Here is a 25,594-nt window from a genome sequence, read left to right as displayed (position 1 = left end):
ACAGCACTCAAAAAATACTTTTTTTTTTAAATGTTTCTACTCTACACTTATTCTACTTTGGAAGTACATCAAAATGAGCACAAATTTACACTAAAATGGTAAGCTTTTGAGTCATATTAACAAAATACGCCAATCAAAGAGTGAAGGCGTTCACGCGGTAGATTATATTAATAATTAAGTAGATACAAAATGAGTCATGACTCAAGAGTCAGGACTAAGCCTTAAGGAGGCAGAATACATGGACGGGGACTCAAATGAGTCAATGACAAAAAAGTGCTAAAGACTAGAGGCTAGAGGCCAGAGGCCAGAGGCTAGAGCTAAGTAGTAAGGCCCATGAATCATGATCCATGAATGATCATCCACGTGAAGTGCTCGCCTCATGGTCATGGGTAGCTTGTGCCAAAGAAGCATCAAGCTCATCCTCAGTCTCATCCTCACTGGCATGTTGCTCCTGCACCTCATCCTCTTGTTGCTCTTCTTGTTGACTCATCTCCCACTCGGTGAAGGAATCTGCCTTCTTGGTCACGCTCTTGCAAAGCATTCGCAAGTTCGCGGTGATGAAGACAAGGTCATTAGCACGCTCTATCCCGAGTCGGTTCCTCTTCCTAGAGGCAATGTGACTGTAGATACTCCAAAGTTGCTCCAAGCAAGAGGAGCTGACGGCCTAGCTAAGTATGAAGATGGCAAGCTGCTGCAGCTCCGGTCCATCCGAACCAAAGTCCTCCCACCATAGAGCAGCACCAACTTTGGAGCGGTCAACCTGTGCATCATGACAGCCACATAGGAGCCATGAAATGACCTGTACATCGAAAGCTGGTCCCTGATCTTGCGCCTAACCGATGCATCAGGCACAAGACGATCCAAGATGATCCTCCATTCAGCGCTCACCTCCTGGTCGCTCTCCTGCTTGTTGCCTTGGAATTCTGGGTCCACCACATAAGCTGCTACATGCAATGGAGAGTAGTAGGAATTCCACCTTCCTAGACACAAGGCATGGATCTCCTCGTATCTGTCTTCGTCAGGCACGAAGTCTTTCAACTTCTCTATCATGCGATCCATGGCCTCGTAGACCTTGCCTATGCATGGTTGCATAGCATCTACAATTCTCAATAGGTGGACTATGGGCCTCACCATAGCATGTGGTCTTCACACGCTCCCACCAAGAGGCGTCATCCGCCCATAGCCTACACTCTTGGCCAGTGTTTGTACGGGACTCTTGCATGGTGACAAACTCGTTGCTAAGGAAAAGCCCCCTCAAAGCACCACCACAATCCTTCAACCGGCCCAACATGAGAAAGTTGTAGGCAAACCGGGTGTCGGAATATTTGAGGAGAAAGAGACAAGACCTCTTGTTGAACTCATGCTGAAGTCTTTGGTGGTTGAGGACAAAGGAGACCATGGTTTTGGCCTCCTCAATGAGCGGACTGATCCATGGTAATGCCCCGATGTCCTTGAGGAGGTTGTTTAGGCAATGAGCCATACAAAAGGAAACCGTGACATGTCCATACATACCTTGGAGAATAGCTCCCGCCGCCCTATTGGAAGACTCCCCATCCGCAACAAAGCCCACTACATGCTTGGGGCCAACGATCTCCATGGTGGTAGCCCACTCCGCCGCAAGCACATCCGCGCTCTTGCCGGTGCCGGATGCATCATGAGATGAGATGAAGTACATCTCTCTGCGGGAATATGCAACCACGCCGTGAATACTCCTCTTGCGGGTGTCACTCCATCCATTCACAATGAGGGAGACTCCCTTCCTCTCCCATTGCCGCTTTGTGTTGTCGGCCGCTTGCTCTACAATGCGCTTCTCCTTCTCGAGCAATGTAGTGCGCAAGCTCACGGATGAGGGGGGGCGTATAGGTTGAGCCATACTCCCCAATCTTCTTAACCATGACCTTGAAGTATTCCGACCTATTCAAGAAAGTAATTTACTAATGAGAAGGGGACTAGGATGATGAAAACATGAATGATGAATTGGCAATGGTCGATTGCACTTACCTAGCCGCTTGAAAGGCAATGTGGTCCTGGAAGAAGAAGCGGGCCACCGCCATATCCACCTCCTCCTTCAACTTGGGGTTCCAATTCTCCCCAAGTGTAGATTGTTGTCGTGGGCCACGTAATGGTTGAGAGGCCGTGGAGATGGAGGATGCCGGCGTCGTGGATGGAGTAACATTCCGACTTGATGGTAAAGGTGATGGTGTGCATGATCCCGATCCACCACATGACTCCATTGTAGAGGCTTGAGTTCCTCTCCCCATCGTCGCAGGATCCACGGCCACTCGTGGTGTCCTTGTCGCTTCAACTGCCTCGTAGACGCTAAGCTTATCAAGAAGTTCCCGTCTCTTCTCGGGCGTGACATTCGTGCAAAACCTCACCTCATGCCCACTCTCATGCAAGAGGTGGGCTCGCACCTTGTCGGCGTCACCCGTTCGCCGCTACGGGCAAAGCTTGCATACCCATGGCCAAGAACCGCCTCCATGAGCAGATGGAGTGTAGTTAACCTCCTCCCACCATGTCCATCCCGTTGTCCTTCTACGGGAAGCCCCCGCACGTGAGGAGGATGCCATGGTTGAAGTTGGCTTGACTCTTGAGCCTTGAGGAATGAGAGAGAGAGAGAGGCCTAGAGCCTAGAGGCTTGGAAGTTGGAAGACTCGAGAGGCTTGAGGGAGAGAGAGAGAGAGAGAGAGAGAGAGAGAGAGAGAGAGAGTCTAGATAGTAGGGCGGCGGCCCACGGGCCTTGTGTGAGGCTTGGAACTTGGAAGTTGGAAGCTAGAAGAAGCTTGAAAGCTTGAAAGTTGTGTGTGCTTGTAGCCTTGTAGAGGCTTGTTCTTATATAGATAGGCAAGAGAAAGAGGCAAGCCTCAAGGGCAAGAGAGAGAGAGAGAGAGGGCCAAGCCTTAAGGCTCAAGAGCCAAGGCCAAGCCATAAACGGCTAGAACGGCAAACGCAACGGCTAGAAACGGGCAGAAAATCGCACAACGGCTCCCTGCCGTCCCCCACCGGCGTCCCCGTTCCTGAAGGCGTCCCCGTCCCCGTCCCCTGTGAGTGACGATTCTAGGGGACGTCCGTCCATCCCCTGTCGTCCCCGTCGCCGGTCCATCCCATTTTGCCGTCCCTCCGTTCCAAGCACTCATCCCTTCCGTCCCCTGTGACTATGATCAAGCTACATATGCACAGGATGATGTTCTTGGAAGAGATGTGTTGTTGCTCTTCATCTTGGACTTAAGTGTATTCAGGGATTGCTTGACATGTCCTCTATCTTTCTCTCTCTATGTTTTAGAGACCGTGATTTGATGGTATATCTGTCATGGAAACATGACATTGGTCTTTCGAGAGGAAACAGGACTTTGGTATTGAGGAAACAAGCCTATGGTTATGGGATACAGGTCTATGGTTTATCGGATACAGGTCTTTGGTTTCATATGGAAAGCATGTCTCTGGATTCATGTGAACAGGTTGTAGTTTTCTCAAGCTTACATGCAAGCTGTGACAATAGGAAGGACATATGGTTTGGTACAGCCCTACTGCTGTTTGGGAAAGGGTTTGTGGGATCCATGGTGGAGATGGAGAAGACCTTTTCCAGCAGGGAGATGTCGTACAGGTGTGCCTTCTCTATAGAATGCTTTGTTGTAATAACGAGAGTTCTTATTTGGAAGTCCTGGGTGAAAAGCATCGAGGGATCCTATTGGTAGAGGATTCCTCGAGTTGTAATATGTTCTCAAATTTTGTTCAAGTAAAGAAATACCACAAGGGGCGCCACTGCGTTTTGGGGCTAATCGGTGTCCTTGTACTATTTGCAAGAGCACTCTTAGCTCCCCCTGTTTGTTTCCTTTTCCAGGTGCCCATGGGTGATGAAGTGTTTTGTGCGAGTGTTTGTTTCACCGCCCGTCAAATTTCTGATGGCCGGTTTCATGGTTCCATCGCCGGGATGTCATCGACTTTCTCAACGAGGCGAGCCTGTGGTTGTCACATCAAAAGCTTCAACATGTGGAAAGGGGAAAGGAAGTACTGGAGAGACAGTACAAGATTGTGTGTCTTTGCCTATATGAGGTGAAGAGGAAAAGCTAAAGATGAAGCTCAGGAGAAAAGACACCAAGGACAGGAAGTAGTCAGCCAGGAACAAGAAGCAGCTGAAGTGTTATGGTGCAAGAGATGGGTTGAAGGCTACGGCTTTCGACATTTTGTCACCATTTGTATCTTCACGGAAGCTTCATGGGGTTCGGAAGGCAGCTTCTTTCTATGTTTAGCAGTGGTGATCTACTATGCTTCATTGGGACTTGTGCTTACCACTTGGGTGGAGTGCAAGCAGGTTTTGGGTGCCTATGGATGTATCAGATGAGGCTCAGATGGACGTGAGGAACTTGATGAGGTTCTTATTTCCGAGCAGATACTGGCACATAAGGAAAGAAAGGTACAAGGTAAAGTTTCCCGTTGCTATCTTGTGAAGTTCAAGGAACTGTTCACTGATGGATGTGAAGTGGATGGAGGAGGGTGACTTAGCAGATTCACCTAAGGTATTGCAGCTTTATCTTGATGCCTTTGAGTTGGAGCCGACTCTTGTTACGGCTCATTCAGGTTCAGCAGAGCATAGGTCTGGAGCATTGCCTGATGCTCAAGAGGGGGGTAGCACCTTCGCTCCCATGTTATAGACAGGCTCGGTTTTTCATCTAGGAGTCGCTTGGTGACATCTTTGTATTCACCCGAGGTACTGAGGCTGACAGTACATCTGCTTATGGGACTTCTATGATATTGTGTACTAGTCACATGAGATGATGCTATTTGTGGAGTTGGAATGGCATGGTTTGGTTTAGCTCAAAGTCTGCAACAACCTGAGTTAACACTTCGAGACTCTATGAAGGGCATAAGTCTTGCGAGCAGAGAGTTGGTTTGGTTCATATATGGATTGAACTCTATCTGTGCATGTATTTAAACACTTTCTGAGGTATTATTATATTCTCTTGCCATTGGATCTTGGTACCCTTGAGAATACATTGGGTAATCCTCTGGATGTGTCAAGATGAGATGCATGTATGTTGGTGTGATACATCAAGTACTATATTATGTTCATGGAAGCATCACTGAGTGTGACTCCTGCGGGATAGCCATGGGACATATGTGGGAAGTACTTAGTGGATGTATAGTTTAGATACATTGAGTGCTTTCATATGCTCATGTTGTACCAACAGTCGTGGGTCCTACGGAATATACATGGGTGTAAGGCTTGCGAGCAACCCTGACACTGTATTGTGGAGTGCGTAGAGCATCTTTAGGAGCATATTGTTTGCGAATGCATATATGTGTCATGCATATGTTTTTCATATGTAGAATGATGCATGGTTTTGTTTTTGGCTAACACAAGTTACGTGTTTCCACTTGGTTTTGCTCCAGGTTCTGAAGGAACAAGCAAGAGTTGTTTGTCACTTTGATGTGACAGTATGGCCTTATTGTTCAGGATGATTGTTTCATCACCCAGATGCACTGGAGGGGCATTGCTTTGGTCATGTGGGGAATCTTTTGGATGCTTACTGTGTTATTGAGTGCAATCGAGGACGCTTGCTATTTTTCAAGAGGGGGGGTATGTTACGACCCTTTGTTCTTTTCCCTCTGGACAACAAGCAGGTGGGCACGGGCACAGGATGGACAGTGTGAACAAGCATCAATTGGTTATAAAAAGGAAACCCATATATGGTGGCCAGCCCAAGTGTGAAAGGGGACAAAAGGGATTTTTAAAGTTATAAGGTTTTTAAACCTTTGATGATTAAAAATAATTATTATATTATTTTGGGCATGTGCTTTTGCTATTGTTTCTTGCTTTTAGTTTTTGGAGAAAAGCAGGCTGAGGCGCATCTTTATAAAAAGGTGGAGGGTGGCGCATGGAGCATGGCGCATCCCCTTCGGCAGGTTGCCGTGTGGATCATCATCATATGGCACGTGGTATACACGGGTGTTGCTGCGCATATGTGTGGTACAGGCGGCTGTACGTGAGGAAGTTCAGGCGGCTGTGCGTACGTGTGCTACCAGGCGGCTGCATGTGTGGAAGGCCAGGCGGCTGCTGTGCGCATGGGCTACAGGGCGGCTGCTGCGCACATGGGCTACAGGGCGCTGCTGCGCGCATGGGTTACAGGCTGCTGTGCACATGGGCTACAGCCTGGCAGGCTACAGTCAGCTACGGGCGCTAGGTGCACTGCAGCCAGTCAGGGCAGCCAGGCGGGTATCAGGTGGGAGGCTCTCTACGCCACGTGGTTGCACGTATGGACACGTATGGGCTTCAGCCAGCAACGGGCGCAAGGCGGGAGACTCTCTACAGCCAGTCGGGCAGCCAGGAGAACTCAAGGCGGCCATAGAGGCGCAAGGGCTGAACGGCACGCTTGACCCTATCTCTCTCTTGGAAGGAGGCGAGCTGAAGGAGGCACCAAGGGGCTAACAGCCAACGGGTTTCTCTCTCACTCTCTCTCTTCACAAGCAGGTTTTGTTTACGAGATTAGGATGCACAGGATGATGTTCTTGGAAGAGATGTGTTGTTGCTCTTCATCTTGGACTTAAGTGTATTCAAGGATTGCTTGACACGTCCTCTATCTTTCTCTCTCTAGGTTTTGGCAACCGTGATTTGATGGTATATCTGTCATGGAAACAGGACATTGGTCTTTCGAGAGGAAACAGGACTTTGGTATCGAGGAAACAGGCCTATGGTTATGGGATACAGGTCTATGGTTTATCGGATAGAGGTCTTTGGTTTCATATGGAAAGCATGTCTCTGGATTCATGTGAACAGGTTGTAGTTTTCTCAAGGTTACATGCAAGCTATGACTATAGGAAGGACATATGGTTTGGTACATCCCTACTGTTGTTTGGGAAAGGGTTTGTGGGATCCATGGTGGAGATCGAGAAGACCTTTTCAAGCACGGAGATGTCGTACAGGTGTGCCTTCTCTATAGAATGCTTTGCTGTAATAACGAGAGTTCTTATTTGCAAGTCCTAGGTGAAAAGCTTCGAGGGATCCTATTGGTAGAGGATTCTAGGAGTTGTAATATGTTCTCAAATTTTGTTCAAGTAAAGAAATACTGCAAGGGGCGCCACTGCGTTTTGGGGCCAATTGGTGTCCTTGTACTATTTGCAGGAGCACTCTAGCTCCCCCTGTTTGTTTCCTTTTCCAGGTGCCCATGGGTGATGAAGTGTTTTGTGTGCAAGAAATACCGCAAGGGGCGCCACTGCGTTTTGGGGCCAATTGGTGTCCTTGTACTATTTGCCGGACCACTCTAGCTCCCCCTGTTTGTTTCCTTTTCCAGGTGCCCATGGGTGATGAAGTGTTTTGTGTGCGAGTGTTTGTTTCACCGCCTGTCAGATTTCTGATGGCCGGTTTCAGTCCCCGTTCTAGTGCTGCTTCTGGTCCTCAGCTGGTGGCCCCCATAGGTGGCCAGCTGCAATTGGGGAGGCAAGTACAAGCGACAGCAAGAGGAGAGAGGAGGCGCAGGTTCGAAGAGAGAGAGAGAGAGAGAGATTTCATTAACGTCTACTACGTGAACCCATCTGTACACACCAAACTCATGTGTATCCAAAACAAGAAAGGTAATCAAACATCATCCTCATCACAAACAGAATACATAGCATCCACATACATTGACTATGTCAGTGTAACTCTATATTGCTAAAGTATGTCTAATATATGGTGGGTGATGATATGAGGGTCGGGGTCTAAGTAGGCATGAGGGGCACCATGCTCTTCAGAGCTCTTGTTACTCCTCCGATGCACTAAGTAAAACATCAGCGAGATGAAAGGCAGCCCCATGAGAGGATCCAATGCATCGTCCATAGTCTACCTATCCCCTCTCCCATTGTTGTGACTCATCATCTATCACAGTCACATGAAGTGAGCCAAAGAAGTCTGTGATGGAGCAACTTTGATCTTTTCTTTCCCACCAAGAAAAGATCCTTCCAACTCCAACCACTGGTCAACATACAAGATCATTCACACAAGCTGGCAGTTGGGCGTCCCCACCATGTCAATTTAAGGCATGGCAACACAAGCAATCACAAGATCTACACCACCTCTCCTCTCCAAGCTATTTCGAGGAGTAAAGTGCCATCCTTGAGAGGCAATCTCTATCTAATGTATACACGTGATGTAGGTGACTCTCTAGGAAGAGGGCATCTACAACCAATGGGGGAGGGCCAAACTCAGCCAACATCATCTCTCGTGGCACTAATGAAGACTTACTCTACGTCATATGTGCAAAAACCATCACCTGCAGTCTCTCAAGAGGGTCTAGGCAGCCGGCCTCATAGTAAAAAGAGAACCAATGACCCTAGGTAAACATATTGAAAATCATGACCTTGTTTTAATAAGGTTCATTGTAAGATCCATCCCTTCCCTTCCCCCTTGAGCCTAGCCTGCACCCTGCCCCTGCCCCTGCCCCTGCCATCGCTTTTCACAAGGAAGTGCCTTTGTGAACAAATGTGCCAAGTTATCATGTGTAGGCACATATACCAAGCTGATCTCTCCTCGAGTGAGTCTTTACCTGACATAGTGACAATGCACCTCAACATGCTTAGTGCGAGCATGAAACACGAGTTTCCTCACGACTACCAATGCGCTCTAACTGTCAATAAAGATAATAGTGGAGAACGGTTGTCCCACATCCAAATCATCCATAAGGCGTCTGAGCCAAACACACTCTAACTGTTGCTGTAAAATTGCCATGTACTAAGCTTCACAACCGGAAGTGGCCATCATTGGCTGCTTCTTGCTAAGCTAAGCCATGATATACATGATACACGGTCCACCAAGATAAAAGCAAAAGCCACTAGTGGACACTCCAGTGTGATAACAATCAGTCCAATCCGAATCACAAAGGCATGCAACTGTGAATCACCCTCCCGGGGATAGAATAAGCCAAGAGACTGAGATTCCTTTAAGTAGCGGAAAACCCGCTTAACAGCCTACCAATGCTTGAAACCTGGGCTGAGCATAAACCTGCTCAACTATGAGACCCCGAATTGAATGTCTGGTCTGGTATTGCACAAATAAATCAAGCATCCACTAGCCATCTGATACAATACGGCATCAAAAGAATCTCCAGGTTCTTGAAGACTAAGCATGGCAGTGTGGCACCTGTCTCAAGTAGTGTACACATAGGCTTATAGTCTTCAAGTTGAAACCTTGTTAGCAGCTTCTATATATACTTAGCCTGGAACAAAATAATGCCCTCATCACACTAGATAAACTGAATGCCCAAATAATAATACCTAGATTTGACATCTCAAATGTACCATGTAACTCAACCTTAAAGGCTGAAATCTGAGCCACGGCTTGTGAGCAGCATGTCATCAACATACAAGACAACAAGACTCCTCTTTACATAGAGAGTACTCTCAGTTAGATTGTTGCAGAATCAATATGCAGCCAAGTATAAATGTATCTTCTTGTACCATGCCCTGGGAGCCTCCATACAAGGCTTTCTTAAGCTTCCATACTTTGCTTGCTTGCCCCTTCATCACAAAACCATGAGGTTGAGATACATAGACCAAATCACCATGTAAAAAGACAGTTTTAATGTCCAACTAATGTACAATCCATCCATGATGTGTAGCCAAAGCAATAATACACCTAATGGTAATCATACCAGATGTGCGAGCAAAGGTCTCATCAAAATCAATCCCCTTCTGTTCAGATAAATGCTCGAAACGGTTCTCTAACGAAACTGTATCCTCCTGTGCCCTACCAACTTGGCACGCTCGGCAGTGCCACTTAGCTCTAGAAGTCTACTGGCGGCTCCGTCTCAAGCCAATGGTCTGCCACTCCTTTGCATTAGTGGCAACCGTGGTCGGATCCTAGTGCGCTGCTGCCTACGAGCAACTTCCCTCCCACCCCCTGAAGAAGATCTGAGCTAGACCACAGGCGGGTGGGGGGGGTGGGGGGGTCTCTTGGACTAACGGTGAGGACAAGCTCTAGCGAGATGTCCCATCTGCCTGCATATGAAGCATTGGCCTCAGAGGCCAAAACACCCCACTCTCTCTAGAATAGGGGCTCCCCGAAGGCAAGAAAGAGATATGGCATGTGGCATTGGCTCTGGAGAGGCTACGCAGATACAAAGGGATGGAATCCTAGCCGCCCGAGCAAGAACCGAAGCGGTGGTGGAGGGAGATTCCATGACTCTCCCAACAGCATCACCTATCACTAAGAGGAGAGGAAGGTACTCCTTCCTAAGACCTAGGAAGCAGACTGTCACACGAAGCCTGATACACCAACCAGATGATCAGATGTTGGGTTGAAGCCATGCTGCCACCTCGCAAAGAAGGCCTGGGCCGTACATAGTGTGACGGGACTCAAACTTGTCTTAAGCTGCTCCTCGTGAGTCAAACTCAACCTGGTAGTAGCCACACCCTAAAGGATGAATATCAGTGATCTTTCCAAGCACGCAAAGGAGGCTATCCTATAAAACAAATCCCTGAGTTGTTCGCACAGGAGACGGCTACCCACAATCTTGCATACCAAGGTGGAGGCCTCTAAGGATGCGACTGTCAAAGGGAGAAACTGGAGGTCCGCATCTAAAAAAGAGAGGCAAGGGACAACGGCCTCTGTCGGGGATGACGGAGCAGCTTCCATGGAGTCCTCTTGGGGGTTCAAGACCAAAAGAGGCCAAAACATGCCGAGAGGAAAACTACCCAAAGCTAAAAACTTGCCTTGAAGAAACGCTCAAGGGGGGAAGCGAGGAGGGGGCACGAGGAGCAGAAGGCAAGGGGAGTCTCGAATGAAGGAAAAGGAGCAAAGGAGAAGCAGCCAGCAAGAGGCACGAAGAGGCGAGGGAGCACAGGCAAAAAGAAAAAGAGGGGGTGGGGGTGGGGGTGGGGGTGGGGGTGGCGGGGGGGGACGAGGGAGGAAAAAGGGTGGGTAGGAGGCAGGAATAAGGAAATGATATGCGAATGGGGATTGGAGGGCGGACAAGAGGCGAAAAGGGGGCAACGCGGAGGCGAGAAGGATGGAAAGTATCACTGTTTGACCACCCAATTGGTCCACCCATGCTTTCTCATTATGTATGTACATGGACCGACGTCCATGGCAGTTGCATACACTGGGGATTGATGCCACTCATGTGATACCGTGGACTTGGCTTTTCGCTGGGACTTGTGCCTAGAGGATTGGTGTTCCATTGGGTCTGGTACCTCATGTACTTGCCTAGAGCACGTCTATTTTGGTGTGGTCTCATGAACAGGGATTGTCCATACCAATGTTGCATTGCATAGAATCTTTATGTGCTTGCTTGAAATTGCATGCTGTTTCATGCTTGCCTGACCAATGTGTAGTTCCGGGTAAGGGGAAGCCCGCCCATGAACCATGCGTGTGAAACTGTCTGCTGACATGGTTATGTGGCATGTGACAGGTGGTAAGTATTGGTCAAAAACCTAGCCTTAGGAATTAGCATTAATTTATAAGTGAGTGTTTACACACTTCATTAAGTTTTGGGCGACCAAAACTCACTTCTAAATTATGACTAGCCCTGTGTCTAGAAGTAGGCGCCCCTCTTCATGAGGCCTTTTGGCTGTATTTTCTGCACTTTCTCCTTCCCAACTCCATATCCAAGCTCGCTAGTGTATTTTCCAAGCTTCCAAGAGTGTTTCTAGGTGGTGTTCACTCTCCCACACACTCCCAATGACTGAAATTCAGCAAAACACCTCTTATATTTGCTGTAATTTCTGGTCTTTTTGCTGAAAACCCCAATTTCAGCCTTCCTTTCTCAAGTTGAACCGTAGGGGAAGCTTTCCCACGGTTCCCTTTATCCTCTTGAAGAGTTTTGTCGCAAAGGATCGCGTCAAATTGAAGATTTCAACACTCCAAATGCTTCCATCGAGAAGACTTCCACTGTCATCGACTGTACTTGCAATTGGTAAGCTTTGATGCTTAAATATGGAAGCAAGTAGCAAGAGGGAGGAGCAAGACTCCATGTTCACATACCCTGTGTAGTGTTCTCTTGTCCTACACGCTCTCTTGCAGATTGTTGCTACCATGTGTTGGTGGAACAATAGAGAGCAGATGGTAGGGAACATGGGAACTTGAGAGGGTAGTGTGAGTTGCAAGTCTACATGGACGACTACATTGTTTGCAATACTGTATTTATACACATCGGTATGGAAATCGTAGGGGAAGCTTTCCTACGGTTCCCTTCATCCCCTTGAAGAGTTTTGTCGCAAACGATCGCGTCAAATTGAAGATTTCAACACTCCAAATGCTTCCATCGTGAAGACTTCCACTGTCATCGACTGTACTTGCAATCGGTAAGCTTTGATGCTTAAATATGGAAGCAAGTAGCAAGAGGGAGGAGCAAGACTCCATGTTCACATACCCTGTGTAGTGTTCTCTTGTCCTACATGCTCTCTTGCAGATTGTTGCTACCATGTGTTGGTGGAACAATAGAGAGCAGATGGTAGGGAACATGGGCACTTGAGAGGGTAGTGTGAGTTGCAAGTCTACATGGACGACTACATTGTTTGCAATACTGTATTCATACGCATTGGTATGGAAATCTAGTCAAAAATGCCCATGACACTATGTACTTGATTCTTGGATTCTTCCAAGATCAATATACTTTATTTGAGGGAGGGGCCGGCCGTTCCAGCTCATTGTGCATCTCTTGTCAATTCTGCAAATTACTTCTTGTATTGAGAATGTTGTTCATTAATTCTTGGTGTATTTAAGTGTATTGATTAGCATTGTGTTCAACCAAGTCACAGAGAAGGCGACGACGGGCAGAGGGCGGGAGAGGTGCAGCGTGCAAAAGGCAGGGCGTAAGTACGAGGGGCTCATAGCTCCACCTCACAAATCTTAATAGAGATGTCTTTGACTATAGAATCACTGTCTTATTGTCAGTACATGTAATGAAGAGGAACTTTCGGTCTGGATGAGTAACAACGACACTATATTTGGGACTGCCCGAAGGCTTAGTAGGTATGGCGGCACATTCCTCTTCACCTTTGACCCCGCCAATGCCCGCACCGTCACCTAGGCACAGTAGTCTAGTAGCGGAGACTGGCCCAGACTATTCTATGAGGATGATGGACACGGCATAGCCCGCTTGCTCTTGCAGGTGGCTACAACCCCCGTCCAACATTGGACCCCAGAGACCAGCACTTACCAGTGTTGGGAGCTCATCTGCAGCTTGGCCACCTGGCACATCTGGCAAGCACGCTACAGTGAGACCGTTGGACCCCCCCCCCACCCCGCGTAGAGTATCCACGCCATTTGGCTTGATCTCATCCACACCCTGCGAGGACGCTTGGAGCGGCGACATGGGACTCCGAGAAAGTGCAAATATGGTGGGCAAAGGCAATGACGATGTGACTCCTATGGGTGGACGTCCACACCTAGAGCAGAGGGCAGGCCGACCTCCAGTTGCCAGCCAGGTGCCCATCTGAGCTATCTGCGAAAGGAAAAGAGTAATCTTCAGTGGCCAGAAGCTGTCCCACAGCCATTTCCAAAAATCACAGAGGAAACGCACCCGGATGTCCTGAGTCTACTTGTGTACTGCTGCTGTTGGCGTACTATCAACCTCTGGCATCTGAATCATGCAGCCCAGATGGAATGTGTACTCAAAGAAAAAGACATCAGGGGCATCCTCACAAGAAAAAGGGATCGTGCCACTGCCACTCACCTAGATCTCATTGCAGTGGCATTAGTGGTCGGCCCTCACATGCCACAATCTCTCTCTGGCCACTTTGGCCAAGGAAGGGTCATGGACGGCCTTTCAAGGATTAAACCGAGATTTATCCCTCAATTAAAATTCAGTTATGGTGTTTGGAGGGAACCTTCAAGATAATCATTCAAATACTAGTCTTACGAAAGATTTTAGCATAGTGGATACATCCACATCCGTGCTACCGTGTTCACTCATATCCATATCTGACAAACGCTAGATAGCCTAACGATAAAAAGATCACGCACACAAAAAAGTCTGAGCATGTGTTGGCAGTTTGGATCCCAAATTCTTCTGCATTCCCAACATTTGTCGGCCAAGCAACTTTCCATTTTGTATTGAAATGTTTAAAATCTCTCTTCTCTTGCATTAACATCTGATAAAACTTGGCAGTTGATTCCTGACCAAGGGGAAGTCCATCTGTCCCACCCCAATCTTGGGGCTCTTCCGTTAGGCTGTAAGCTGATGATTAGAAATATGGCCTCAAGGATATGCTCAAGATGCAAAACAGCCATCGAGGATTTCAAGCATGCCTTTTGGGATTGCCCGGCATTAAGATCCTTTTGGTCACAGCTCTCTAAATGGGGGGGGAACATTTTTGGGCTGCAATGTACATGGTCCCATTGGGTTTTGGGTAACAAGATTGGTCCAGTAGAGGAGAGTAATAGCCTTTTTGGATTTGCAAGATTTACATGCCTGTGGGAGATATGGTCTATGAGGAACACTCTGGTCTTTGTTAATGATGGCATGCAAAGTGTAGATCAAGGTTGCATCCGTACGTACGTACGGATCGATCCGTACCGTACGGAACGTACTGTACGGATCCGTACGCGTACGGATCCATCCGTACGTTTATTTTTTAAAAAAACCCCCTTTTTGACCTTTCGCCGTGCGATTTTGGCCTTGTTTTGGATTTTCGCCTGTTTCGCCCAGCCGCCAGCGCTCTGTTTCGCTCCGTCTCTGCACACTGTGCACAGGTAAGTCACACGCTCTCTCGCTCATGGCCTTGGTCCCTCGTGATTCATCTCGTACTGTACTCTCTCTCTCTCTCTCTCTCTCTCTCTCTCTCTCTCTCTCTCTCTCTCTCTCTCTCTCTCTCTCTCTCTCTCTCTCTCTCTCTCTCTCTCTCTCTCTCTCTCTCTCTGCCAATGTACTACTGTCTACATGATTAATCTCGTCTCTCTCTCACTCCCTCCCGAGTCCGGGGTCCCTCTCCCTCTCTCTCTCTCTCTCTCTCTCTCTCTCTCTCTTTCCTCCTTTGGAGTATGCTCTACGCTCTCCCTCTCTCTCTCTCTCTCTCTTTCTTCCTTTGGAGTATGTACTCTGCTCTAAGCTCTCTCTCTCTCTTTGTTTGTGTCACAGAGCTTCCAGGATCCAATATGCCGAAGCCATGCAACCCCTACTGGCAGGAGCACACGAATGTCATCCGTGTTATTAATACGCCGACCCAAGCTGGTTCTGGCACGCGTAGATGGCAGTGCAAGTATTGCAACTTCGAGCTCACGAGCACAATTTCTCGTGTCGTGATACACTTGACAGGTATTGGCACCACCGGCAATTGTGGTGGGTGCAAGCAGGTGCCGCAGGATATCAGAGACAAGCTCATTGCTGAGAATTCATCAACAGCAAAGGGTTCAAAGAAGGTAAGGGGCAGCCAGCACACTCAAGATGCACTTCATGATGCGCTTGTGGGGGAGATGGGTGATTCTTCCACACAGGATAGCCAGTCTACAGGGGGCAGAAAGAGGGCCCGTGTCATGCAGGAGGGTGATGAGGATGATGATGCACATGTGCTGAGACAGAGTACTTTGCCTTCACGTGTGTCATCTCTTTCGTGGGTGAAAGAGAGACAAAAAGTGGCTGAGATGGAGATTGCAAGCACTCTTGTGGAGTGCAACATCTCCTTCAATGTACTGAGGACTGATCAATGGAAGAGAATGGTGAGGGCCATAGCAGAGGTTGGCCACACAGACTCGTGGTCCGGGGTGGAGTATAACAAAATGCGTACCACGATGCTTGAAGAGCAGAAAGCCTTGATAGACAAGGCATTGGTACCTGTCAAGGCAGGATGGCAGTCTTTTGGGTGCACCATCATATCTGATGGCTGGAGTGATATGCGTAGACGACACATTATCAATATTTTGGTGTCCTCATGTCTTGGCACATACTTCTTGCGGGCTGTGGATGCAGGAAAGGCAGGAGAATCCATCAGTGCTGAGTTTATTTATCACCACATCAGACAGGCAATTTTGGATGTTGGGCCAGAGAATGTGGTCCAAGTGGTGACAGACAATGCTTCAAATTGCAAGCGTATGGGTGAATTGGTCGAGGCAGAGTTTCCTCGCATTGCTTGGACTCCTTGTGCTGCACATTGCTTGGACCTGCTGATGGAGGATATTGGAAAGTTGCCATGGGTGCAACCTAATGTTGCAGATGCCATGAAGATTACTACATTTTTCCGAAAAAAACATCAGGCTTTGGCCATCTTCAGGAGCCATAGTGCACTTGATATGGTGCGACCCTCGAAGACCAGGTTTTCTTATATGTTCTTGGTCTTGCAGAGGCTTTTTAGATTGCGGGACCCACTACTACAGACTGTGGTGGACCCGAAATGGAGGTTTATGCACCATGCACAGACAGAGGCCACTAGATACATTCAGCGGAAAGTGCTTGACGAGGCCTTTTGGACAGAGGTACAGAGCTTGACAGTGGCATTGCAGCCTATCCATGTCCTCCTCCGAATCACAGATATGGAGGGCTCTACTCTTGGACTGGTCTATCATCTCTTCATGGAGATGAAGCGCCATATTGCCACCTGTACGACATTGACGGAGTCTCAGTGAGTGTACACTTGGATATTGTTCTTGGTTGATTATATTAATATTAAATAATATGCACATTGCAACAATGAACAATATGTTTAAAGTTATATTATATAATGACTGTTGGAATGTTGGCTTGTCAATTTGTAGCCGTGGTGACATCCTGGCTATTGTAGAGCGGCGATGGACATTTATGAGCCGTCCCATTCATGGGATGGCTGCATTGCTTCATCCCTTCTACAAGAAGCCAGAGCTGTTTAGTGAGAGCACTCTGCTCACGCAGAAAGACCAGTACATCAACATAATGTACGACGAGGATGAGCAACTTGAGGTTGATGCAGAGATGGTGAGTTTTATGAACAATCTAGGACCATCCTTTGCTAGAGCGGTGGTTTTGAGAGAGGAGGCGACGAAATTTCCTCTCACGTGGTGGCAGAGCTATGGAAGACAAGGTCTTCCAAAGCTGACTCATCTTGCTCTCCGAATCCTCTCGCAGGTACTCTTGACTCTTTCACAATTGCATCCATCTTTAAAGTTTCAAGTTTGATTCATTAAGGGTTTTGAGTCTTGACTCCGAAATCGTATCGTGATTCGTGATCGTAGGATTGTTCTGCTGGTGCTTGTGAGCGCAATTGGAGTGCCTACTCCTTGGTTCACACGAAGATCCGCAATCGACTTAGTACCGCTCAGCTGGAGCGATTAGTGTATTGCCGAGCTAACATGAAGCTCGTGCGAGATTATCATGCTTTGGGGGCACCCAAGCAGGTATATTTAAGTTTTAACTGTCGTACGTCTTTTGACACATTTCAATATAAGTCATTTCTTGTGGTTCTGACTTGTCGGATTTTGCTTTTCCACAGGCAGATCCGACCCATGTGAAGATGGTGCCAACCTCTACTGAGGGCGACGTGGAGCAGCGTGTCAGAGACGAGCAAGCAGATATTATACGACTCCTTCATAGAGAGTTGGAGAGCATCGATCGTCGTGTCACAAGGTCACGCGCACGGGCTTTGGCGATACCTGTGCGTGAGGAGGCTGCAGATTCAGAGAGCGCTAGACGGAGGAGCATTCGTCGGGGGAAGCTGCCTGTTCGTACGCAGCGGACTCGGGCGAATGAGGCTGTCACTCTCATTCATACTCAGAGTGAGCCAGGAGATGATGATGTAGCACATGGATCTCATGATACATCTTTCACATCATCACATGTGCCCATGATGGCAGAGCCTGAGTATGACGACGAGGGCAATGTCTTGACAGATGGGGACTTGCTCTCTTCTGGTGCATCGTCATCATCATCATCTGATGAGGAGTTTTGACTCTTAGATCATGTTTCATTGTGGAGTCTAGACTCTGGACTAGCCCTTATGGGCCTTTTGAGGACATTTCTATGATGTAGTGTTGCAGCTTGCTATGTAGTATGTGCATTGTATTCAGTTTGTTTTGAATCTTGATGCATTTGCAGCCTTTTGACATGGATGAGAGTCGAGACTTTTGTTGTGTGCACTGTGAACACTGATTCATCAGTTTATATAGAGCTAACTTCTAAGAGTGGTGATTGGTGATTAAAGATTGATCTCTGTCATCTGATTGAAAAATGGTTTTGGTATCTGATGTTTGATTTTTGAAGTAACAAGTTTTACAACATGCGGCAAGGGTTTTGTGATTACTAATCAAATGCGTATTAGCAAAGACCTTATTAGATTGTCTTATAGGTCTCTCTCACAATTTAAAATGTATTTGGATCTTTTTATGTTTACTTTGATATGAAATGCCATATAGATTGATATTTTTTACAATGGTACGTATTTTTACGTACACAAAAATTTTATCTGTACGGAACAACGTACAAATACGTACCGTACATTACGTACAGTACGTACACATCAACCTTGGTGTAGATCTTAAGAAAGTTATTTGTTTAGTGAAGGCTAACATTGCTAGTCTGGTGAGTATAAACAGACCGGAGTCAGATGCAATGAAACTACTCACTAAGAGGATTTTGGATTGAGCAGTTTCTGTGGGTAGTTCTTCTCTTGATTGTTTGAGAAGACTATCCCACAATTTATATGTACTCTTTTCTTATTATAAATAAAAATACATCTTCACTATAATAATAAAAAAAGAACATGCACACGTGGGTTCTACATAGAGTTTTTGCACAAATGTGTTAGAAGACACATTCTAAATTTGGAAGTCAAAGAGTTCATCAAAAACACCAAATTCGTCTACACCTTGGACAACTCGTGGTTTCAGGTCCTTTTCACTAGGTCAAGATTTTCCCTTTGAGGAAACTTACCACCTACTGGATCTTCCAAGTATCAGATAATGGACGGAACACAAAGTACATTGTCCCACCTAGTCCCACCATTACCCGCTTACCTTTGAAAGGACAACACATACCCATCACCCCACCTACCATACACCCCTACAATCTGTTATGTGCCTGGAGCTAAACCTCGGATTAGCGGGCCTAATCCAGCAAGGTTAGGGGACCCTGGGATTAGGAGATAGCAAGCATATACACAGGGCTAAGGCTCATAATTAATAAAACTAGGCTACTGGCTATCTGTAGCACGTTAGCTATTTATAGAGCGACAATTATCACTATATAGTGATGCCTTCGGCTATTATTGAGTAGTGAGTCGTGTGGTGCACTTTTGATGGGTCTGTGCCTGGGCTAGAGTTTCTACTCTGGCTGTGGACATGGCAGATCACAGATAGTCTTGCCAAGGGCCCCTATGGACAGGTGCAAGTGGTATGGGATGCCAACGTTGACTGGCATATATATGTGGAGTGGAACTTGAGCCCCTGGTGGATCGAAGTCCTGATCCTACAATTGGGTGGTGAGCTTGCCTACACCCCTTTTGTTTGGTTTCTCTAATCTTGTTTGGACTGTGTTTAGGAGATCTTGGTTAGACAAGCCTCGGAGGCCTCTTACACTTGGTATCAGAGAAACCTAAACGTGGAGTCTACAAAGGTTTGCATGTCTCTTATAATTTATATATGTTATGGACTTGGAGCTAATCCTCAAATTAGCGAGCCTAATCCAACAAGGTTAGGGGACCCTGGGATTAGGAGATAGCATCCAGATACAAAGGGTGAAGGTTAAGTATTAATAAAACTAGGCTACTAGCTATATATAGCAGGTAAGCTATTTATAGCCGCAATTATCACTATATAGTGATGCCTTGGGTTATTACTGAGTAGTAAGTCGAGTAGTGCACTTCTGATGGGTTTGTGCCCACACCAAGGTTTCTACTCCTACCGTGGACATTGTTGGGGTAAAGGCATTATGCCCACCCTTATAGTGTGTACTAGTCCATAAGTTATAGTACATAGTACACTTAGTACTTTTAATGTACTAAGTGCACTATGTGCACTAGTGCAATATACATGTGTGATAGGGGAGTCACACACTCATCTCTCATGAGTTGACTTATCCCCACAACTCTCTATCTCTCTCTCTCCTTCTTCTCTGTGTATGTCTCCCACATGAAAACCTAACCCTAATTCTCTCTCCCATTCAACGGGTATCAGAGCCTTGGCAAACAGAACTGCAGAGACCTGCTGAGCTCTCGCCTCTCGCTTCTTCACTCTTCGCCGCCTTCTCCACCTGCGCCTTCCTGCTATCTGGCTTCTTCGTGGAGCTTTGCCATTAGCCCACCAATAGGTGATATGCAGGCTGGACAGCAACCTGCAAATGATGGTCATTGGGTACGGAGGTCCACAAGACCCTCCAGAGCCCCTGACAGGTTTGTTCCAGGGGTTGACTACTTGATGCTCACTGACTGTGGGGAGCCCTCATGTTACAAGGAGGCTTTATAGAGGGCAGACAAGGCTCTTTGGGAGCATGCCATGAAGTCAGAGATGGATTCTCTGCACAAAAATGAAACATGGAAGTTGGTGCATTTGCCTGCAGGCAAGAAGGTTTTGCCATGCAAGTGGGTTTACAGACTCAAAGTTGCACCTGATGCAAAGCCAAGATACAAAGCCAGGTTAGTGGCTAAGGGCTTCAAGCAGGAATATGGTGTGGACTTTGATGAGATCTTCTCTCCAGTGGTCAAAATAACCACACTTAGAGCTGTATTAGCTTTGGTTGCACATGATGATCTGGATTTGATTCGGATGGATGTGAAGACTGCTTTTCTTCACGGTGATCTCCATGAGGAGATATATATGCAACAGCCAGAAGGTTATGCAGTGAATGGAAAGGAGAAGCTTGCAGGCACCAAGGGAATGGTATCATAAATTTGATACATTCATGAAATCACAGGATTTCAGGAGAAGTGACATAGATCACTGCTTATACACCAAGAAAGCTTTGGATGGCAGTCTATTGATCCTCATCTTGTATGTTGATGATATGTTGATTGCCGGGAAATCTCGTAAAGAGATGGATGCCTTGAAGAAGAGGCTACATCAGACCTTTGATATGAAGTGCACTATGTGTACTAGTGCAATATACATGTGTGATAGGGAAGTCACACACTCATCTCTCATGAGTTGACTTATCCCCACAGCTCTCTATCTCTCTCTCTCCTTCTTCTCTGTGTATGTCTCCCACATGAAAACCTAACCCTAATTCTCTCTCCCATTCAGACATAGCAGATCCCAAATAGACTTGCTGAGGGCCCTTGTGGGCAAGTACTCATGGTATGGGATGCTAGTGCTAACGGGCATGTATCTGTGGAGTGGAACCTTAGCCCCTAGCTCAAGGGTGGATCAAAGTATTGATCCTACGGTTGGGTAGTGAGCTTGCTTGCACCTCTTTTATTTGGCTTCTCGAATCTTGTTTGGATTGTGTTTAGGAGATCTTTGGTTAGATAGGCCAGGGAGGCCTCTTACACAATCACCTTTGAAGATACACAACGCATACCCATTTTTACCCTTGAAAAAGAGGTTACCTTTGAAAGAACACAACACACACCCATCACCCCACCGACCATACACCCCAACAGTTACCTTTGAAGATACACAACACACGCGCATTTTCAACCTACGCACACAACCCATCCATAAGCCCTACAATCACCCTTGAAGATACACAACACAAGCGCATTTTCGCCCTACATACCATATCCTAGTATCCCCACACACACGGAAAAAAAAAACCACACACACACACACATCCCAATTAGGGTAGACTAGTGTAGACTTCACCTTTGATGACGAAATTTCATAATCTAAGATACATTTTCTCATTGTTCTCCTCCTTTTGATCCCCCACACACATACATACAAAATAATAATAATAATAATAATTCTTTGACCGACTCGAAGGAGATCAACGGCTCGCTGAAGCTCCCGCCCACCTCTCCCTGCTCGCGCTGTTGCACTGCGCCCTCCACCTTCCCGGCCTGCTCGCCCCTCGTTTCCTCCTCGCTTCCTCCTTCTCCGCCTTCCCTGCATTGCCCGCCGCCAGCATTGTCCCCCGCCTTCTTTGACCCCCGCCGCCTGTCGTTTAGCCCCCCCGTCTACATCCGCTGCTGCGCCCCCCCATTCCGCCTGCCTTCGCTGCTGCCCATAGCTTTGCTCGCCGCCCTCCTCTCCCTTACGCCTCCCCCCCCTTGTCTTCGCGCCCTCCTCCTCTCTGCAGCGGCTTATTCCCCCCCCTTCGCCAGTTGTTTTTTTTTCCGCCAGTTGGTTTTTTTCCGCCCATCCCTCTTGCGCGCAGCCCCCTGCCCTCCCCCCCCCCTTTTTTTTAGGTTTTATCTCTTTCGCCCTTTCCCCCCCCCCTCCCTCCTTTTCTTGCTTCCGCCCCCTGGGGGTTTTGATTTCTTTTTTCGCTCCGTATTCCGCCTCTCTGTGTGCAACTCGTTTCCAGCAGGTTCCCGCCTTCGCCGCAGCTTCAGACTCTGATGGAGGCTCCTCCCGCCCCGCCTCAGAGGGACTCATCAGCAGCCCCCTCGCCTGCCCCTGAGGTCACCCCCATCAGGCTTTCTCTTTCGCCGGAAGAGGAAGCGAGCCTCACCGCAGAGGTGGAACGCCTCCAGGCTCATTCCACCATCTGCCATATAGTCGGCACTCGCCCCAGCAGAGGGGAGATCAGGGATCTTCTTCAGGCTCGCCTTCTTGCAGATGTGGGCAAGATCCTGGATGTACAGCTCCTGGGCCGGGGCCATTATCAGATCGAGTTCGAGGCCGCCCAGAGCGTTGCCAAGGTCCTTGCCATGAGTCCTCTAGACATCAGGGGTGCTCGGGCTTTCTTCAGACCTTGGCAGCATGGATTTGACCCAGCACCGGCGGAGCAGGGAGAGCGCCTCTTCCATATTACAGTTTGTTTCCCTGGTCTCCGCCGGGAGTATCTTCCGCTCCTCTCCAGGCTCGGAGCATTGGTGGGCTCGGTACTAGAGACGGGCCCCTCAGCAGCTTCAGTGGTGGCCAGAGCAGCTGGGCTACCTTCGGTCAGAGTGTTGGTGTCTGACATCTCCTCCCTTCCTAAGGTCATTCAGCTACCTAGGATAGGGGGGGGGTGGATAGATCAGAGAGTGGAGTTCTCGGGGCTCCCGAACCAGTGCTTCATTTGCAGGCAGGTCGGTCATCTGGCCAAGGCCTGCCCTCGCAGGAGACCTCGACCCTCACCACAGCAGCAGGCTACTGATGGCCCGCCCACAGATTCGGCTCGGCAGGCTGCCTCACGGACACCTGCTCACGCCACAGAGACCTCGGAGTGGCAGCCTGGACAGGGGCGCCGCCGAGGGAGACAGCCACAGCAGCACGCCCAGAGACCGCTGCAGCAGCAGCCACAGTCTCAGCCTCACTGGGTTCCCGTGAGGAACAACTTTGCTCCCCTTCAGGAGGAGACCCCTGCAGCGACCGAGGACCAGGAGATGCCAGCTCCCCCTCCTTCACCCCCCTCACCCCCGTCCCCTCCCACCGCCTCGCTTCCACCTTCGCCTCCTCCCGCCCCCGCTCCGGTTTCGGCAGCGGCTCCCTCTCCACCTCCTTCGCCTCCCCCTCCTCCCCCTCCGCCCGCCTCACCTTCCCGGGAGACCCTGGCAGTTCCCTGGCGCTCACCTGCAGTCCGGAGAGCGCTGAGCAGCACTGACCTCGCTCGAGCATCACAGAGGAGACCTATGCCGATTAGGGCCTCACGGATTTCATCTATCCGCAGTCGGCTGAGTCGCCTTGGCATTAGACAACGCTCGGAGGCCTTTGATTATTCCTTTACACGGCTTTTTGGAGCAGAGGGCCCCCATGAGCCAGCGCCCATTCGAGTCCATGTAGTGATACCTCCGGCCCGCGGGGAGGAGGCACTAGACTCAGCGGTGGCCTTCTCGTTCCCTCTGTGGACCTTGTGATCGGGAGTGGACTCTAGAGCTCGCTCTCAGCACTTTGAAGACTCAGGCAGTTGAGTTTTCTCACCACATGAGCGATCTGGAGGTGACAGATGTGATAGGCCGACTTTGGGAGTTGGCTCATTTTTTCTTGGATCCCGGGAGTGTGGATACCTCAGGGATTCGGCATTTGGTCGTGCGCATAGTGGCAGACTTGGCACGCGACCCTGGATACGTGAGTATACACGAGGTTTCTCTGTCAGAGCAGGAGGCAGTCGTCATGGGCCACAGCCACTGGCGCCTAATCCGGGATTCTTGCATTACACCGGGTGGGCAGATTCGCAGCCGTTCGGATGGGGACTACTCTCCATCCAAGCCGCTTGCGAAGGCCCGCCGCACGGCTGAGACAGCATCCACCTCAGCAGGGCATCCATGAGGATCATCTCATGGAATGTACAGGGCCTTGGCGGAGCACACTTTATACGCTATCGAGGTTGCTTGAGGCAGGAGCTTCAGACATGCTTGGTTGGTGGCAGCATTGACATTTTGATGTTGCAGGAGCACCACTTGGGTGAGAGCAGGATCCGGAGATATGGTTCGGTGATGCCTGGTAGATGGGACACTTTTTGGTCTGCAGGGTTTGGTCCTTTGGGTGGACAGGGAGGAGTATGCATGGTTATTGCAGATGTATGGCGGCAGGCCATTGTGGATCGAGGGATCATTGTGCCTGGTAGAGCACAGTATGTCATTCTGAGGATGCATGATGAGCTATTGGGTGTGCTCAACATCTATGCGCCCAATCATGCTAGTGCCAGAGCAGAGTTCTGGACTCAGGTTACAGATGCATTGCCAGAGGCCGCACATTGGTGTGTTGGGGGAGACTTCAACATGCTTGAGGACCCGGCAGATAGGGTGGGAGGCAGTCATGTTACAGTGCACGGCACGGAGCTTGCAGCTTGGGACCGGTTTTGCATGTCACTGAGGATCATTGATGCATGGCAGCATGGGGCTTTCTCCCGGTCTCAGGACAGTCTTAGTTTCTCTCGGTCGGATCGCCGGCAAGAAGGGACTAATCTATCACGGATTGATCGCTTTTATGTGGGCGATTGGTTAGGGGAGCGAGGGGGCTCCGTCGGCATTCTCGCTGGCACCTCATTTTCAGATCATGCGCCAGTTATATTGACATTGGAGGAGGGGACACGGGAGCCCAGCTTGCAGTTGAGGATCCCAGAGAGGGTACTTGCAGATCCCAGTCTCGCTGAGGATATTGAGAGGATCTGGCATGATAGTCAGTGCTCTGACCAGGATGCAGCGGGCCAGTGTGCCCAGGGACTCACTGATCTTAGCTCTTTTCTGCACGCTGCAGCTTTGACACGACTGGGAGAGATTCGCGAGCGGGAGCAACGGCTGAGACGCAGCCTTGCTTCGCTACAACGCCTTCAGGAGCAGCAGCCTGCATGTGAGTGGGTGGCGTCCCAGTTAAGCCAGGCACGCCAGGAGGTTAGAGAGGTAGAGGAGCAGAGACATGAGTTTTACTATCGTCGTCAGGCCTCTCAGTGGACGCAGCTTGGTGATAGAGTGACTGGGGAGTTTTTTGAGATCACTGGACCCCGGCATGCGCGAGCAGGAGTCCGCCAGCTTGGTAGACCGGATGGATCGGTAGCTACTGAGCTCGGGGAGATCAGAGCCATTGCCACTGCTTTTTATAGTGACCTGCTTTCAGCGGAGCCAGCCACTGAGGATCGAGATGTTTACAGCAGACTGTGTGGGCCCATGTGCAAAGGAGGGTCACAGACCATATGCGTAC

The 25,594-nt window shown here is 48.8% G+C and overlaps 2 protein-coding genes across 5 annotated transcripts in view; one reads left to right on the top strand and one right to left on the bottom strand.

Annotated features, from left to right (window-relative positions):
- The window catches only part of LOC147605877 (prolyl 4-hydroxylase 1), a 154,932-nt gene that overhangs the window by 78,459 nt on the left and 50,879 nt on the right, over positions 1-25,594 (bottom strand). The gene's annotated exons all lie outside the window — the stretch shown is intronic.
- On the top strand, positions 14,836-17,982 carry LOC147605878 (uncharacterized). Its single transcript, XM_086792649.1, has 4 exons — positions 14,836-16,527; positions 16,661-17,006; positions 17,114-17,275; positions 17,371-17,982. Exons 1-4 carry the CDS (start codon positions 14,954-14,956, stop codon positions 17,824-17,826), a joined length of 2,538 nt encoding a protein of 845 aa, XP_086648775.1. The 5' UTR covers positions 14,836-14,953; the 3' UTR covers positions 17,827-17,982.

Source organism: Cibotium barometz, chromosome 58, assembly GCF_041138505.1.
Source record: "Cibotium barometz isolate CiBa-2024 chromosome 58, ASM4113850v1, whole genome shotgun sequence".
Lineage (NCBI taxonomy): Eukaryota > Viridiplantae > Streptophyta > Polypodiopsida > Cyatheales > Cibotiaceae > Cibotium > Cibotium barometz.
Note: the sequence above shows the minus strand (reverse complement) of the source record. Positions and strands in the feature narration are given on the sequence as shown.

What these genes read in the sequence shown, in the direction of transcription:
- LOC147605878 (XM_086792649.1), top strand. Translation starts at nt 14,954, where the DNA reads ATGCTCTACGCTCTCCCTCTCTCTCTCTCTCTCTCTTTCTTCCTTTGG. An exon ending in CTCTCCGAATCCTCTCGCAG is followed by an intron (nt 17,007 to 17,113) that starts GTACTCTTGACT and finishes TCGTGATCGTAG; the next exon opens with GATTGTTCTGCTGGTGCTTG. An exon ending in CTTTGGGGGCACCCAAGCAG is followed by an intron (nt 17,276 to 17,370) that starts GTATATTTAAGT and finishes GCTTTTCCACAG; the next exon opens with GCAGATCCGACCCATGTGAA.